The 16741-nt window shown below is 34.1% G+C and overlaps 1 protein-coding gene and 1 pseudogene across 2 annotated transcripts in view; one reads left to right on the top strand and one right to left on the bottom strand.

Moving 5' to 3' along the window:
- SESN3 (sestrin 3) overlaps window positions 1-16741 on the bottom strand; it is a 73924-nt gene that overhangs the window by 5875 nt on the left and 51308 nt on the right. For both annotated transcript variants that reach the window (XM_072611302.1, XM_072611303.1), the window contains exons 4-7: window positions 15787-15969; window positions 9592-9825; window positions 8702-8849; window positions 196-314 (exon numbers count right to left, since the gene is read on the bottom strand). In XM_072611302.1, coding sequence (XP_072467403.1) covers window positions 196-314; window positions 8702-8849; window positions 9592-9825; window positions 15787-15969 — 684 coding nt within the window. The remainder of the gene's footprint in view (window positions 1-195; window positions 315-8701; window positions 8850-9591; window positions 9826-15786; window positions 15970-16741) is intronic.
- LOC140503197 (COX assembly mitochondrial protein homolog pseudogene) lies at window positions 959-7523 on the top strand (annotated as a pseudogene).

The following is a 16741-nucleotide window of genomic DNA, read 5'->3' as shown; positions in this document are numbered from 1 at the left end:
TAAAGCAAATAAGGAATGGGCCTTATACTAACTGCCCAATTGTGCCTTTTACATAGTTGGTACTTAATAAATTCTTGTTGAGTAGGAATGTTTATTGAATTTACTTAATTCCTTTATATTTCAGTTTATTTTCCAACAAGTAATTAAAATAGTTAAACCCACAATATTCTGATTCTTTCCAAGAAAATCACATACCTGAGCTCGGAATGTTGGCAAATGCTCTTCTCCTCGTCTAGCAAAGTCTTTGTACCCAAAACCGGGGTCTTCAATATATCTGGAGACATCAGATGTTGAAACTATATCGTCATCAAAGGCTGGGGACAATAATGACATAGAGCATTAAAAGAACTGTAAGGAACCAGGACCTGAGCTCTATTTTCCACACTTCAACCTTTTAATGTCATTTCTGAAATTAAGCTCCTGACCTTAGTATTTAAATTGATAGGAAACATGTACTATTAGAGTTTTGGGGTTCAATTCCCCTGATAAATACTAACAATATCTAATAACCATGTATCTAGGCCAAAGTTTTTAACTCAGTTGAAAAGCTGAAATAAGAAAGGTTACAGGCAAATCTACTGGTTTTATTGACAGAGAGAGAAGACAGTTATCTTTTAAGGGGAAATACATTCATTTATAAGGCACACAGGTCTCATTTATACTTATTCTGCTTGGCCACAGAACAGCCAAAGTTTGACTGAGTATGGTCTCTAAGAAGAAGCTGGATAGCTACTTGTCAAGATACTGGAGAGAGGTCTTATTCTTCAGGCAGAACTTGGATTAGATGAGCTCTGAGAAGTTTTTAACTTATACATTCTTTGTGCTAGCTTAAGTAATGAAAGACTATCTTTAGAGCAGTCAAAGCAAAGGTTCACTGAAGTATTCTGCATATGACAGATGTGTTCATGTACAGTAACATTCAATAACTTTTTTCCAATAAAAAATCTGTAAGATATAGATGTGGAACCCCTACAATCCTCCAAAAATCCTCAAAGTGAGAGCTAGATAGATATAATAAAAATTTAACACATGATTTCAAAACATTAAGTTATTTTAATACCAGTGGACATGATGATTTTTATAAATTGAGCATTTTTAATGCATATAGTAGTCTTGAGCCAACATAGTTCTCAATATAGCATCACATTTGCTTAGTCCTCCAAATCATTGTAATCAATTGGTCCTGACTACTATTATTAAAAGGAAAGATTTTTAGGTTTTTTTTCTCACTTCCAAATATCCTAGGAAATAAGAGAAGATTGCCCTATCCAAAAGAAAACTTGTGGGGGAGGGTGTGTGGAAAGAGGCGAATCCTTTTGGGCACAAGTAATACTTTTCTTGATTGAATAGATCTATGGCCTACTGTGAATTCCTGGTGGGGAAACTCCCTTTACCAATGCAGATTATCTGCTCTATAATTTATAGTTGGACACAGAGATTAAGAGATTTGCCCAGGGTCACACAATCAATATGTTGAAAATCAAAGGGTTGAATCCAAGGATGCTTATTTCATATGTCTGGATCAAAAGGACCTAGTGAAAATACTGTTTTTCCTGGAAGAACTTACATGAACTGATGCTGAGTGAAGTGAGCAGAACCAGGTAGAACATTGTACACAGTAAAAGCAACATTATGCCATGACCAACTTTGACAGACTTAGCTCTTCTCAACAATGCAAAGATCTAAGACAATTCCAAAGACTCGAGATGGAAAATGCTATCCACATCCTGAGAAAGAACGATGGAGCTGGAAGGCAGATCCAAGTATACCATTTTCTTTTTTTGTTGTTGTTGTTTCTTTCTCATGGTTTTTGCCTTTTGTTCTGATTCTTCTTTCACATGATTAACGTGGAAATCTGTTTAGTATGACTGTACATGTATAGCCTATATCAGACTGCATGCTGTCTTGGGGAGCTAGGAGTGGAGGGAGGGGGGAAAATTTAGAACTCAAAGTCAAAAATGAGTGCCGAAAACTAAAAAGAAATAAAATGAAAATTAAAAAAGAAAATACTATTCTTAACTAGAAGGGGATAAAGAAACTTATAAAATACGAAGCATTTAATTCTTTATAAATGAGAAAAGTGAATTCATGATAGTAAGTTACTGACTTACACATTTGGAATACCATTCACTTAACATCGCTTGTTAGGTAGCTTACAGGAGAGTCTCCTTTTGGCTATGGTTTGGACTGCGTGATCACAGAAGTCCCTGTTACCTCTAAAATTCTGCAATTCTGTTATTTCTGTACTGTTTCTTAACACTGTATCATTGCTTTGATTTTGAGGTTTCAGAGAAATCCTGTTAAACATAGCTTCTTTCCACATCATGTTTTTGCTTTGCCTTCTGTTGCATCTATCAGGTTAAGAGGGGATGTTTGACTTTTGTAGGTCCAAGTCTGCCTAGTAGAAAGGTTATTACAGGCACATGTACCTGAAACTCAGCACTCAATAAAAGTTCTTGCTATAAAATATAAAGAACTACAGAAATTTTACCTGGAAGAGACCTCAAAAGTCACATTCTACTTACAGATGAGAAAACTGAGACTAAGAAAGGTAAAAGTAATTTTTCCAAGGCCATACACACAGCAAGTAGCAGAGATGGGAATAGCACCATAGAAGCTAGAGCTGGAGGGAACTTGAGAGAAATGGACCATGGCCCTCCGGATTTGACACATATGGAAACTAAAGTCGAATGCTTTGTCTCAGATTAACCAGGTGTAATGGAGCCAGGATTTAAGTTCAGCACCTATGACTCCAACTCCAATACTTTCTTCCCACTATACTAATATAATTTCCTAAAACTTGGATTTTGTGACATATGTAGTCTAGTCTCTAAATATTAAAGAGAAATTAGCTGCACTACTTAGGTATCAATAAAAAGATACCAAAAAGACAAAAACTATTATTTAATAAGCTGTTATTCAGTCGTTTCTGACTTTTTGTGACACCATTTGGGGTTTTCTTGTCAAAGAAACTAGAATAAATTTTCTTCTAAATGCTAAATGGTGATACTTAATGATGATTTTAGTTTCCGGAAAGTCTCAGCTTCTTTATCAATTGTATACTACCAAAAGTATGAACTTTGGTCTATGCTAGATTTCATTGTTTGTTGTTAGATATTTTCATAAACATCTCTTAGTAATTTTGTTTCCCAATCACGCTTGTCCTCCAATAAAGTACAGAAAGATTCATCCTCTGATTTGATCAAACGTTATTCTTCAGGGTGATGAACTTTACCTTCTTCCAAATGGGGAAATATTCTGACATTTTGACAGTTTTTGTGGAACTCTAAATTCTTATGCATATATAATTTTAAATCAGACCAAGCTTTCACGATCAAAAAATATCACAAGTCACTAATACCACGATCTCTGTTACAACTTTCAGAGAAGGATGACATAATGAGGAGGATGATAGAGTACACGATAACTTTAATAATATCTGTTCTATTAGGACTATAGGAATAACATTCCAATGTACTCTCTCTGTCAAAATATGTTATTATTCCTTTCTTGACCTATTTGATTATATAATAATAGAAACCAAACCAAAAGTGTGAAAAGTAGCTTATAAAGAATTCTAGGCATATCTAGAATTGAACAAGAGAACAAAAGCATTTTATTTGCTATTTTGCTCTATCCTGTTAAATAAAAGCTTGTATAAGATTTTATCTCTTTTGTGTTCATCCAATTATGTTTTACTTATGGCTATTAAAGTTTGTAATTTTAAAAAAATATTGATTATAGCTTATAAATAACAATACTAAGGCTATTATAACAACTAGAAGTTCTTGAAAGTCACAAGTTGAAATCATACCAAGAACAAAGAGTTAAGAACTCAACAATGTATCCAAAGTATGCTTTTTAGTTCAATTGCCAACTTTTACATTATTCAATTACCTATACAGGGGCGGATTACTCCATAGCTGACTGCCTTAGAATTTGATGTTAGTTTCTAGCTACCTTCAATAGACATTTAAAAAAAGTTTTATTGATATGTTTTTGGTTTTGCATTACAAACATTTAGATTATCCCAACTCCTTGATATACTGTAACAAAATAAAACACGTTAGCAAAACTAAAATAAATTAACCTCATCTGAAAGTGCATGTAACATTCTGCATCTGGAGTAGCCCTATAATTTTTTTTTAAATTAATAAATTGAAATCTATTTTTTCTTCTTTCCATTCCCTCATCCCAAAGGAAAAATGAGAAAAGAACAATAAATTCCTTGTAACAAATATGCAGTCAAGCAAAACAAATTCCCCCATTGGCTATAGGTTGTGAGTTTCTTAAGGCAGGGGCTGTCTTGCTTTTCTCTCAGTACAATGCCTGATTTTTTTGTATAGTCAGTTGATAAGCATTTATTAGGAGGCACTTAAATAAATGCTTATTAACTGACTAGACAAAAAAAGATATCTCATTTTGCACCATAAATCAGTCACCTTACTGTCAGGAAGCAATGTTTCATCACTGATCCTTTGAAATCTGGAATGATGAATGTATTGATCATAGGTGTCACAGCTCCCCAAACTGTTTATTTTTACAGGGTTTTTTATACAAATGATTCTTCATATGTTTATAAAGCCCTCAAAATTGTTTATTTTTATAATAATGATCATTCTGTTCACCTCATTCTGTATCAGTTCATACAAGTCTTTCCAAGTCTTTTTGAAATCATCTATTTTCTCATTTCTTACATAGCACAATAGTATTCCACAGTTTATTTAACCATCTCTCAAATGATGGGTATTCCCTTAGTTTCCATTTTTTTTTGCTATCACAAAAAGAACCGCTATAAATACCTTTGGTTACATAAAATGTTTTCCAATTTTTTTTAAAAATCTGTTTCAAGTATAGGTACAGTGATGGTAGTAAGGCTAGGTTGAAGAGCATGTATTGTTTAGGAATCTTTTGTGTATACTTCCAATTGCTTTCCAGAATGATTGTACTCACTCACAGGTCCACCAAGAGTACACCAATATGCCTGTTTTTCCATACACCCTCCAAAACAGAGAATTTTCCTTTTTTTAATCATCTTTACTAACCTCATGGGAATAGCGATAACCTAAGAATCGGTATAATTTGTATTTCTCTACCTATTAGTAACACAGTATTGCAGGAGCCTTTTATTTCATTTGACTTTAAAGATATAAATTTTTCCCTTAAGGAGTGTTTTGGTTACAACCCCAAAATTTCTCTATGTTGTCTCAACTGCTGTCATTATCTTTAATGGAACAATTTTTTCTATTTGTTCTTTGACCTGCCAACTCTTTAGTATTAAGTTATTTAAGCCTCTAGTTATTTCCATCACTGAAAAACACCTTTTCTTTCTCCTTACCATTTATCATCTGGGAAATGATTCTTATAAACTTTAGTCAGTTTCTTATATATCTTGGAAGTGAAATCTTTATCAGAGAAACTTATTACAAAGACTTTTCCCAATTATTTTCCTTTTAATCTTAGCTTTACTAAAACTCCTTATATTTATTAGCTTTATTAAAACTCCTTATTATGTGAAGAAAATTATCCATGTTATCTTCTGTTTGTTTGGTCATGAACTTTTCTTTTCTCCATAGATCTGATAGAAAATTACTTATCAAGGTTACGTATCCTTTTTCTCTGGCTGTCCCTCATGCCTGGAATATGTAATCCCTTTTTGGTTCTGTCTACTGCCTTCCCTGACTTCCTTTAAATCCCTACAAAAATCTCATCTTCTATCTGAAACATATAGGAAAGGAAACTTTTCCCAACCTCTCTTAACATTAATCACTTCCCTCTTTTAATTTTTTTCCTATTTATCCTATCTCTTGTTTGTACATATTTGCTTGATTATTGTCTATTCCAATAGATTGTGAGCTCCTTAGAAGTTCACATTATTTTTTGTCTCTTTTCATATATTCAGTGTTTAGTAGTAAAAAATACTATTTTTAATGCTTTTGTCAGTGGGACTTTACTTCACACAATTTTATTGCATTGTGGCTGGTAAAAGATTATACAGCTTTGCTTTTCTGTCTTTGTTTATGAAGTTTTTGTGTCTTGAGAAATGAATGATTTTTGTTCAAGTACAATGCATAGCTGAGAAAAAATGTATATTTTTTTCTATTTTGATTTAAGTATCTCCAGAGATCTATCATATTGAATTTCCACTTAAAAGGAAATGAAATTTAATTAAATGACCAATTTCATCAATGTATTGGTTTAGTCTTTTATGGTTTTTTTTGTATTTATAAATTTAGCCATTAAATTACTGGGAAATGTGAGAGTTTTAAAAAAAAGACAAACAAAAAACTAATTTTTTCCTGGAATTTTTACACAAGATTTTTTCCTAAAAAATAAACTGTCTTCTACTAGAACTCAAAAAGATCTTTGGCTAGGTTCCAGGAACTGTTTATCAAGATTATTTTGGGCATCATTCTAAAACTAAACAAATCCTAAATGGATCAAACGACTATTCTTAGAATATAAAAAAAGAACAAACAGACTCTACGGAGACTGATGCTTATATGATTTATCGTATGTGAAATCATATCCTCTTCTAGTCAATAACTCCAGTGGCTCCCTTCACCTCCAGGTTCAAACATAAAATCCCCTAATCATGTTGCTCTTAATTCCATTCAATAAACTCCAGTGCTTCCATATTAGCACCAGGATCAAATATCATGTCCTCTTTTTGGCAGTGAAAGCCCTTTCTACCTTTCCAGCCTTCTTATACTTTGCTCTCCCCCGCACACTCTGGCCAATCCACATGAACTGGCCGATTCAGTGGTCCTTACACACAACACGTCACTTCCAGTGCCACGCATCTGCCCTGGCTGGGCCCTGCCCCGACACTCCCCTTGTCACCTCTGCCTCCTAGCTTCCCTGGCTTCCTCAAAGTCTCAACTCAGATTCTACTTCTGAAGGACATCTCCCTCTTCCTTGTTCCTTCCACTTATGCTGTATAGAGGTCTTATATATTCATGGTTATTTGCATGTTGTCTCTTCACTAGAATATGAGCTCTTTGAAGCCAAGGACTCTATTTTTGCCTTTGTCTCCCCAGTGTCAGACACTTAGTAAGCAGTTGATAAATACGTATTGACTAACTTCATCACAAAATCAATTTATATGGTTCGATATCCTTGTTAGAGCAGTAGTAAGAAGTCAATACTCCTGCTCCACATTGTGGAGCTGCAGCTGCTAAAGCATAAGGAGACAGAGCTAGACCAAACAAAGGAACTTCATCTCAGACATAAAGAAAAAGATTTGGTAATTCCCCAAGATTATGAAGATGGCTAAGGAGAAGTGTTCTGATAAAGTGCAACATCACACCAAATGCTGCAGGCCATCTGGTTTTCTTACAATGGCTAAATGTCATAAGGAAAATTCAACATTAAATGATTTCCTAACTTCCCACTATAAATTCCCAGTTTTTTTTTGTGAAGAATGAAAAATGAAGGACCTAAGAATGACAGAAAGAGAAGAATGCAGAAAAACTAAAATTTGTACTAAGAAAAAGTTGCAGAAGTTTATTACCAACGTGTAGCAATAATTCTGAATACTTATTGCTCCGATTATAATGATAAGGGGCATAAAGAAACTAGTACCTTTGGCTTACCCCTTAATTTTATGGAAATGTTTATCTTGATTGAAACAAAAGTCTTTTTTTTTTTAAAGAAAGAAAAATCAATACTGAAATTTTCTTTTTTCAATATTTCAAAATCCCTTATAGCATTAAAAAATATAATCTCCCACAGATGTTTTATAAGGAAAGCCTGTCCTTTTAGTGTGAGAAGTTGATATCTCAAGACAAAAATTTTGACAAAACCCCAATACCTTTTGATGTTAAGAACAAACAAACAAAACCCAGCAGTGTGAATGAATTGCTACTTAAAATTTACATCATACATGTAAAAATCCATATGTACACATATGGCTATACAATATGACTCATGCAACTCTATTAAGATTTCCTAAATCCATTTGGTTTATTACAATTTTGCTGCATGCAATCAAGAATCATATGGGAAAATGAGGGAGGTACAGTGTTTGGACAGCATCAAAATAACTGTTTAATGGGTCAGCATGACATTTTTACCTTGTTCCCACCTTTATGATTATGGTTTACTCTAAATAACTAAACTGGTCCTGCTAGGCCTATAAAAATAAAATTGGAGGAATCTGCATTATAAAAATTTGAAAAGGCCAAAGGAAAGCTGCATGGGAGGCATAAGTAGGCTACAACTTATCAACTAAGATTTTTGTAGAAACAGTACCACAAAAGTCACTGTTAAGACCAGAAAAAGGGTTATATCAGTTATCTAGCAAAAAGGAGATAACAAGTGAGCAGGCTAATAATACTGCATTTGTAGCTTGGAGATATTAAAAGTATCATGAAAACATCTCAAGTATATTTAATAGAACTTCTAAGGAAGATTTATGCAAAGGCATAGCTAAAAATTGTGCTGCAGGATGTGACGTACATCAGTTAAAGGCATCTCCATACAGAAGAAGTCATGGATTCAAAGTCCTAAAATCCTCTAAGTAAAATATTTAAGATATTTATGGAAATAAATCTGGAAAATAATGTCAGCTGTTCTGGGTGCAGAGAATATAAATACAAAGGCAAACTGAATTCTCAGGAAAATCCATGTGCTAAAAATTTTTTTAGGGAAATTTTTTCTTTTAAAAAAGCACCTGTGTGAGAAAATGAAGGGGCAGTACCTCTAGACATGACAAAAAGGCTTTCTTTCTTCTCCTTCTCAAAACGCGTGGTCATTTCTTCTTGGGAGGCTTCCTCATCTTCTCTCTCTCCTTGCAGCCTCTTCATTCTTTCCATCAGGGCTTCTAGCTCACTGAGAGAGTCTACAATCTATATTCAGACAGGACAATGCTGAGAATTAGAACTGCTGAAGAAAAGCCATCTAGTATGTCTCCTTATGAGCGCAAAGCACTTCATTATGGTAACAGGGATACCCATTTTGATTAGCTTATTGTTATCACCTAAGAAAATTATGTGGCTGATTCAAATATTAGGAGTATATTATTTTTGTTTTACTAATGAGTTCAAAAAGAGAAAATAACTAACAAATGTAGAGGCATTATTCCAAAATGAATGTGGATTACATTACATTCTATGTATGTGGATGTCACAAATTTGCCATTTTCAAATCACAGTTATATGACCAGTTTTTGATGTTACAAACACAAACACCATCCAGAAAGTCTTTTAAATTCTCCATTTGACTACATTGCTGTCATGTGCCCAGGAATACCCTCCCAGGCTTTGGCTAAATTAAGTCTCTATCTATCATTCAGGAAAGAGATGAAATGTACTAATACTTAAAAATTTTTATGATTAGCAAAAAGATCCATCTATATTTGCTATCAAGACTTGAAAAGATATAATTTAGACAAAGTAGGATGCAGGCATTAACAATTTATAGATAGTCATAAAAACTGAGTTGAAAATGTTTCATATGTAAGGACTTGTTTGTAAAAATAAATTCTTTCATGTTTGGCATTAATAGTCACAGAAAACATATGTAAAATAGCATACAATTTCTAAAGCAAAAATAGCAAAGAAACTAGAAGTGGTTTTTGCAAATACTGACCCCAAAGTTGCTGCTAAGGGATGCATTTTCTATGTTGTTGTCATTGGCAAGATCACAGACACAGAAGTTGTTGACTGATATTAGTCTAAATCCATTGGAAGTATCTGGATCTCTCTCCGGATTAATACCACTACCAAAAACAAAGCTAGCCAAGGCATGATAATGTGCCAACAGGACCACAGCATGTACTAGTTCAGGCAGAGACCAATTATTCTCTCCAGTTTTGACAAGTTTCTGAAATTAATGAGAGGAAAAAAGCAAATATCTTAGTATTACAAGGCCATTTTACAAATCAAGAAAAAAATTCTTTAATCTATTTATCTTCTTATTCTGAAAACCTTACAATAAAAAAGCCTGTTCATCAGTCCATTAAAGATATTCATTTTTTTCCCTAAAAGAAACACTTTAATAATATTTTAGGGTTTCTTTTTCTTAATGACTCTAGATGGAATTTTACCTTTGAAGTACCTTTTCATATAATCTCATTTTCAAGTATTTTGTGGTTATTAAAAATAGGTTAAAAAAATACACAATTAAATAGAAAGCAATGCATCAAAAAGCATTATTAAGCATCTATTATGTTCCAGGCACTTTGCTAAAGGATTCAAAGTAAAAAATTAAAGTACCTGACATCAAGAACGAGAGAGGGAGAAAGGGAGGGAGGAAAAAGGAGAGGGAGAATGAGAAGGACAGGAAGAGACGGGGGGAAGAGGAGAGAGACTGAGAGAGGGAGGGAAGGAAGGAGGGAGAGAGAGAAAGTGTGTATGAGTGTGTGTGTGTGTGTGTGTGTGTGTGTGTGTGTGTGTGTGTGTGTGTGTAGACAGGATAAACAGAGCTTTAAATGCCAAACAGAAGAGTTTCTGTTTGATCCTAAAGGTAATGGGGGCCACTACAGTTTACTGAGTAGGGAAGTAACATGGTAAGACCTGTACTTTAGGAAAATCACTTTGGTAGCTGTGTGGGAGATTAATTAGAGTGGGGAGAGACCTGAGTGTGGGAAGTCAAAGAAAAAGCTATTGAAATAATACAGGTGAGAGGCAACGAGGTCCTGAACTAGCTTTATGGCTATGTAAACAAAAGAGAGAAGGGGATATATGAAAGATGCTGTGGAGATAGAAATGCAGGATGTGTAAACTGAGTAGAAAAAAGGCAGAGAGGTGAGGGAGAATGAGGAGTTCAGTGTAAAACTGCAAGTTGTGATCCTTGGTGACTATAGAAATGGGGAAGTCTTACAAAATGGATGAGCTTGGGAGAAAATGACAATGAGTAGTTCTGTTTTGGACATGGTGAGTATGACATGTCTAAAGGACATCCAGTTTGAAATGCTCAATAAGCAATTGAATTTACTGGAATAGGGATCTGAAAAGTAGGGTTGGATACAGATCAACCACATAGAAATAATCATTGAATCTGTGGAATTTGATGAGATCACCAGGTGAGAGTGTATAGAGAAAAAAAAAAGAGAATAGAGTCCAGGAGATAAAGTCTTGAAATACATCCACATTTAGATGGTTATGACATGGATTAGATCCAGTGAAGAAGAATGAGGAGTGATTGGACAGGTAGGAGGAAAACAAAGAAAGAACAATGTCAGAGAAAACCAAGAAGGGAGAAACTAGTCAACACTGTCAGATGTTACAGAGAGGCCAAAAAAGTGCATTAGATTTGGCAATGAATAGACCAGTTGTGTGACCCTGTGCAAGTCACTGAACCTGTCTGTCTCAGGTCCTCATCTAAAAATGAGCTGGAGCAGAAAATGGCAAACTACCCCAGCATCTCTGCCAAGAAAACCCAAATGGGGTCATGGGGAGTTGAACACAACTGAATAACAACTGAACAACACAGTATTGGTTTTAAAAACAAGGACAAAAGAAAGGGGAGAATAGAGTAATTGAGGCATTTCTAAAAATGTACAGGTCTTGGTGGATTCACAAGTGAAATTTTCAAAAACTAGTCAAATCCTTTTAGTCCTAATACCTAAACCAAGCAGAAGATAAAGTACAAAATGAAAACTGTAGACAATTGTCATTACTGTTTTAAATAAAATGTTATCGGACTACAGCATGTAGTGTAAGAAATCAGTCATCACCAAGTTGAATTTCAACAAGGGATATATGGATGATTCAACATTAGTAAAACAATCAACATCCAAAAAAACAAAAACATCCCAAACCATGCGATTATCTTGATAGATGCAGACAAAGCCTTTGACAAAGTATAACATTCATTTAAGCTAAAAAAGCAAAACAAAAAACCTACAAAGCATAGGCAAAGAGGGACCTTTAACAACGTGAGCAAGTATCACATGCAATGGAGATTTACTAGAATCCTTCCCAGTAAGTACAAGAATAAAGCAAGTGTGTTCCGGATGTCTACTCTCTCTAGTAATATTTGGTGTAGTTCTGGAATTGCTAGTGACAGCAATAAGATGAGAAAGAAATTAAAGATTTCATGATAGGCAAAGAGGAGATAAATGTTCCTCTTTGCTCATGGTGTGCTTTATTGAAAATATCCTAGTGAACCGGTAAAGATACTAATCACATTAATAACTTCAGAAGTACAAAATAAATGCTTAAAAATCAACAGCGTTTCTATATAATAACAACAAAATCTAAGAGACAATAATGGAAAGGGAAATCTTATTCCAAATAACTACAAAATGCACGAAATATCACATGGGGATCAATTTACCAAAGCACACAAAATACTTGTAAAGATTTAACTCAAAAGCTCTATATAAAGAAATAAAGAACTTAAATAACTTGCAGAATATTCAGTCTTTATGGATGTGTCATGCCAATATAATAAAAATGACAATACTACCAAAGTTAACCTACAGTTTATACCAACTAAATTATCAAATTTCAAAGAACTCAATAAAATTCGTTTGGAAAAAATACTTAGACTATATCAACAGAAATAATGAAAAAAGTGAGGATAAAAGAAGAATGGTATATTGAGACTATCTGGTATTAGTTTTAAAATAGAGAGGAAAATTAATAGGACAGGACAAGGGAGAATCAGAAACAACAGAAAACCAATGTTTGACAAACTACAAAATATAAATTACCTAGGAAATTACCTATTTAATTAAAAAAAACTTCTGGGAAAGCTAATGTGGCAAAAATTAAGCTTTGATCAATATTTATACCATAATCTATAATAAAGTAACATATAACCTTAATATTAAAGCTCATACTGTGAAAAAGTTTGAAGAAAAACAGATTATACACATCTCATAGCTACGGGTAAGAGATGCATTTTTTACCAAATAAAGGAGAAAGCAATTAAAAAAGATGAGAGACAACTTTGATTACATGAAACTGAAAAGTTGCTACACAGACAAAATTAATGTATCTAGGATAAGAAGGGGAGGAATTAAATGGGAGAAAAAAAATCTTTGCATCAAACATCTCTATTAAAAGTTTGGTAGCCAAGATACATGAACAAAAAACATATGTATGTATGTTACACACAAATCCACCCATCTCTCTATCTACCTCCCTATCTTTCTATCTGACCAAAAATAAATGTCCTCCAAAATAAAAACATACACCAAAATATTTATAGCAAAACTTTTTGTAATAACAAACAACAGGGGAAAAAAAAGTACGTGCCCAATAATTAGGGAATAGCGTAGTAGATTTAGTGCTGGGCCTGGAGTTAGAAAGACCTGTGTTTAAATTTGGCCTAGTTATGTGACCCTAGTCAAATCACCTAATCTTGTTTGCCTCAGTTTCTTGATCTGTAAAATAAGTTGGAGAAGGACATGGCTAACCATTCCAATATCTTTGCAAAAAAAAACCAAACCCAAAAAACAAAAAACAAACCCAAAAAACTAAATGGGGTCAGAAAGAGCTGGACATGACTGAAACACAACAAAAAGGCAAACTCTGATATGTGAATGTAAAAGAGTACTACTATGGTATAGAAAATGATGAATGTAGTGAATGTAGAGAAGCGTGGAAAGAAAGATCTACATGAACTGGTGCAGAGTTAAATAAGCAGAGGAAAGAAAACAACATGCACAAGGACTACAACAATTTAAAAAGAAAGAACCGAAAACAAATGATGGTTGCAAAATTATAAAGAAGCGTGGCTTGGAAGAAGAGACATCTTTGCTTCACTCCTATATTTACTGGAAAATGTTTTAATGTATCTCTGCTACAAATCATACTTGCAGTTTTAGGTAGATGCTTGTTAGGAAAAGGATCCTTCTAAACCTACACTTTGTAGTGTGTGTGTGTGTGTGTGTGTGTGTGTGTGTGTGTGTGTGTGTGTGTGTGTGTGTGTGTGTGTGTGTGTGTAGCACTAATGGGTGTTGTACTTTGTCAAAAACTCTGTCTCCATCCATTGAAATAAGGATATGATTCTGGATGTCTCTGTTCTTTCATATAATTATGCTGGCTGTGTTAATAATGCTGAACCACCCTTATATCCCTGTTACTGCCACATTTTCATCCCTTTGCTGAAGCAGGAGGTGCGTAAGTATTGAACACTGACCACAGTTTTAGACTTTTTCAATATATAAATTAGTCGGTTATGCTGATTCTTTTCTTTTTTCTTTTCTTTAAAAATTGCTACTTCTTATTTAGGATGGCTCTCTGGGAAGGCAGGGGAGAAAAAAATGAGGAAAATTATGGTGATGTTAAAAAAAGACACCAATAAAAACTTAAAAAAAAAATATACAAAGGAGAAGAGAAAGAAGGCCAGAAGAAATCAAAACCAACAAGAAGAGCTGTGATGGTTACATGGTGAATTTGTTGTATGCTTAAAAAGAAAAGCAAGCTGTGCATAATGGAGATTCATGGTTTAATGTATAATTCTCATTTTTTTGTCTACATATATGGAAATGCTCATTTTATTTGGTATTAAGGTAATAAAAACTTGAATTTTTTAAAAATTTAAAAAATGAAAAAGGGATCCTTGGCATCTTGGGACAGAGCATTTTCAGCTGAGTGATGAGGTTGGAAGCCAAAATGCCACCAGTTCCGAAGAGAGTGAGAGGAGAGAAGTGGAAGCCCTGAGTTGAACTGCAAAGAGCAGACATAGGGCAAAAGAAGGTGGAAATGGCAGAATCCAGTCGGGAGTTTTTAAAGATGGAAAAGCCTTAAGTGTTTTGACAGTCAGCAGGAAAGGAATCAATAAATATAATGAGAATGAAGATCCATTTTTGATTACTGCGACAATGGTGGAGTAAACACTTATTCAGGTAAAAGAACACTCAGTCTAGATAAGCACTGTACTTCACCAAGTCCCACGTATATTGAGAGTTTCTCAGATCACAGGGTTAGGAACTGGACCTGTGGTTTCACTGGAATAGAGATCTCTGGTGAGGAAACTCTCAACCAAGGCAGGTTGTCACCTTCTTTGCAACTCTCTTACCTCCATGCCATTCTGCCCCACTCTCAGAGCACATTGTGGTTAATCTGGGAGGCTGACAAATAAATGGTTGACCATAAAAATGTTAATAAAAAGTAAAAATTCAGGTAAGTAGATTTTCAGGGGAGCAATGATTCTCACAAAAAAAATACTTGTCTTGAAGAGTGACTGGAAAAAAAAAGATTTTTCTGGTCTGTAAAAGGGATTTCTTGGATTAAGTCCTTCAATGGAAATAGTAAAATGATATGTTTTAATTTGATTGCTCCAGCTGATCTTCCTAGAGGGATTTTTATTTATCAATAAGCATTCCCGTAACAGTTGGTAAATCATCTCATACTTGTGAGACATTTCTGCCAATTAAAAGAAATAGAACAGAATTATAGAATTTCAGAGTTGGTAGAATTCTTAGAAACCATTTTGCCAACTTATTTATTTATTTTGTAAATAACATAATGGAGACTCAGGGACAAAAGTGATAAAGATGGGACTAAAACCCAGAATTCTTCGATCCTGGTTCGTTGCTTCTGTTACTACATACATTGCCTCAAAGAATCAAAATTCCTCAACATAAATCACCTAAATATTAGCATGGAACAATTATTTACATTTCAGGTAAAAAGAACAGTTTCCAATAAAGACACTTTCCTCAAATCTATCCTCTCAGTATATAGATTTTCAGTACTGTTGATCTCATCTAAGCAGTTCTACAAATACTTAAATTGAAATATTTAAGTAAAATACTAAACCAAGGACTCAAATATTGGTCAAAAGGAAGGTTCCTTAACAGTAAATCCCATCAGAGAAAAGTGGTACCTGAATGTGGTCTTTTGTGATCAGCCAGGGTCGGTGTGCTAGCAGCTTATTTATCTCATTGAGATTTTTCAGTCTTTGTGGGACATATTCCAAACCATTCAACCACTCTGCAATACCTCCAGTCTTCAGAAACTCATCTACATGCATGTTTATTAGGTAAGAACACTGGTGTCTAGCTGCAGCCTTAAATGAGAAAAAAGGAGAGGAAAAATAACTCAAGAAAAAGAGTATATATTCCTTTTACTGTCTTTATGAAGTTAAATACTTTACAGCCATAGGTAATCTCAAAAATCACAATAACTTAGTATTCTCTCCCACATGTTGATCTTTTAATTCAAACTACAGATATTTCTGCACATATTTTATGTCTCTTACTAGACTACAAATTCCTAGAAGGTAGGGACCATGCCATTCACCTCAATGCCTTATACTGTAGGTGTTCAAAAAATTTTCATTGAATCAAGCAGTGTAGAGTAGGGTAAATACTTTTTATAGCCTATTAGCCTTCTCCCCCAATAAAGTCCTTGCTTTTCTAAAATATTCACTCTATAACAACCCACTCCCAAATAATAAGTGGGGAGAGACACAAAACTGGTAGACACACAAGCAAAATGTTTCAGCATAAAATCAGCAATGACCACATTCAAAGTTGACATCACTTGATCTAAACCCCTGCCTCCATATATAAAATACATAGCCATTTTCCTTATAAGCATTAATTTAAAAATTAAACATCATAAAAACCTCATTAATTTATATGCTACTAATTTAGAAATTATAAGATAGGATAGCTTTCATTTTTATTTTATAATCATTTCTTGGGTGTTTCCAGCTTTGGGACAGTGCTTAGAACCTGATTACAGCAGCCACAAATGTAGTCCATTCACCAATGACCTCCTACTAAGTTGTCTTTCTCTCTCTGAAGATTTGCTATTGATAGCTTGCCAGTTCCTTG

This window comes from Notamacropus eugenii, chromosome 5, assembly GCF_028372415.1.
Source record: "Notamacropus eugenii isolate mMacEug1 chromosome 5, mMacEug1.pri_v2, whole genome shotgun sequence".
In the NCBI taxonomy this organism is placed as follows: Eukaryota; Metazoa; Chordata; class Mammalia; order Diprotodontia; family Macropodidae; genus Notamacropus; species Notamacropus eugenii.
The sequence above is the reverse complement of the archived record's forward strand: the minus strand, read 5'-3'. Positions and strand labels throughout refer to the sequence as shown.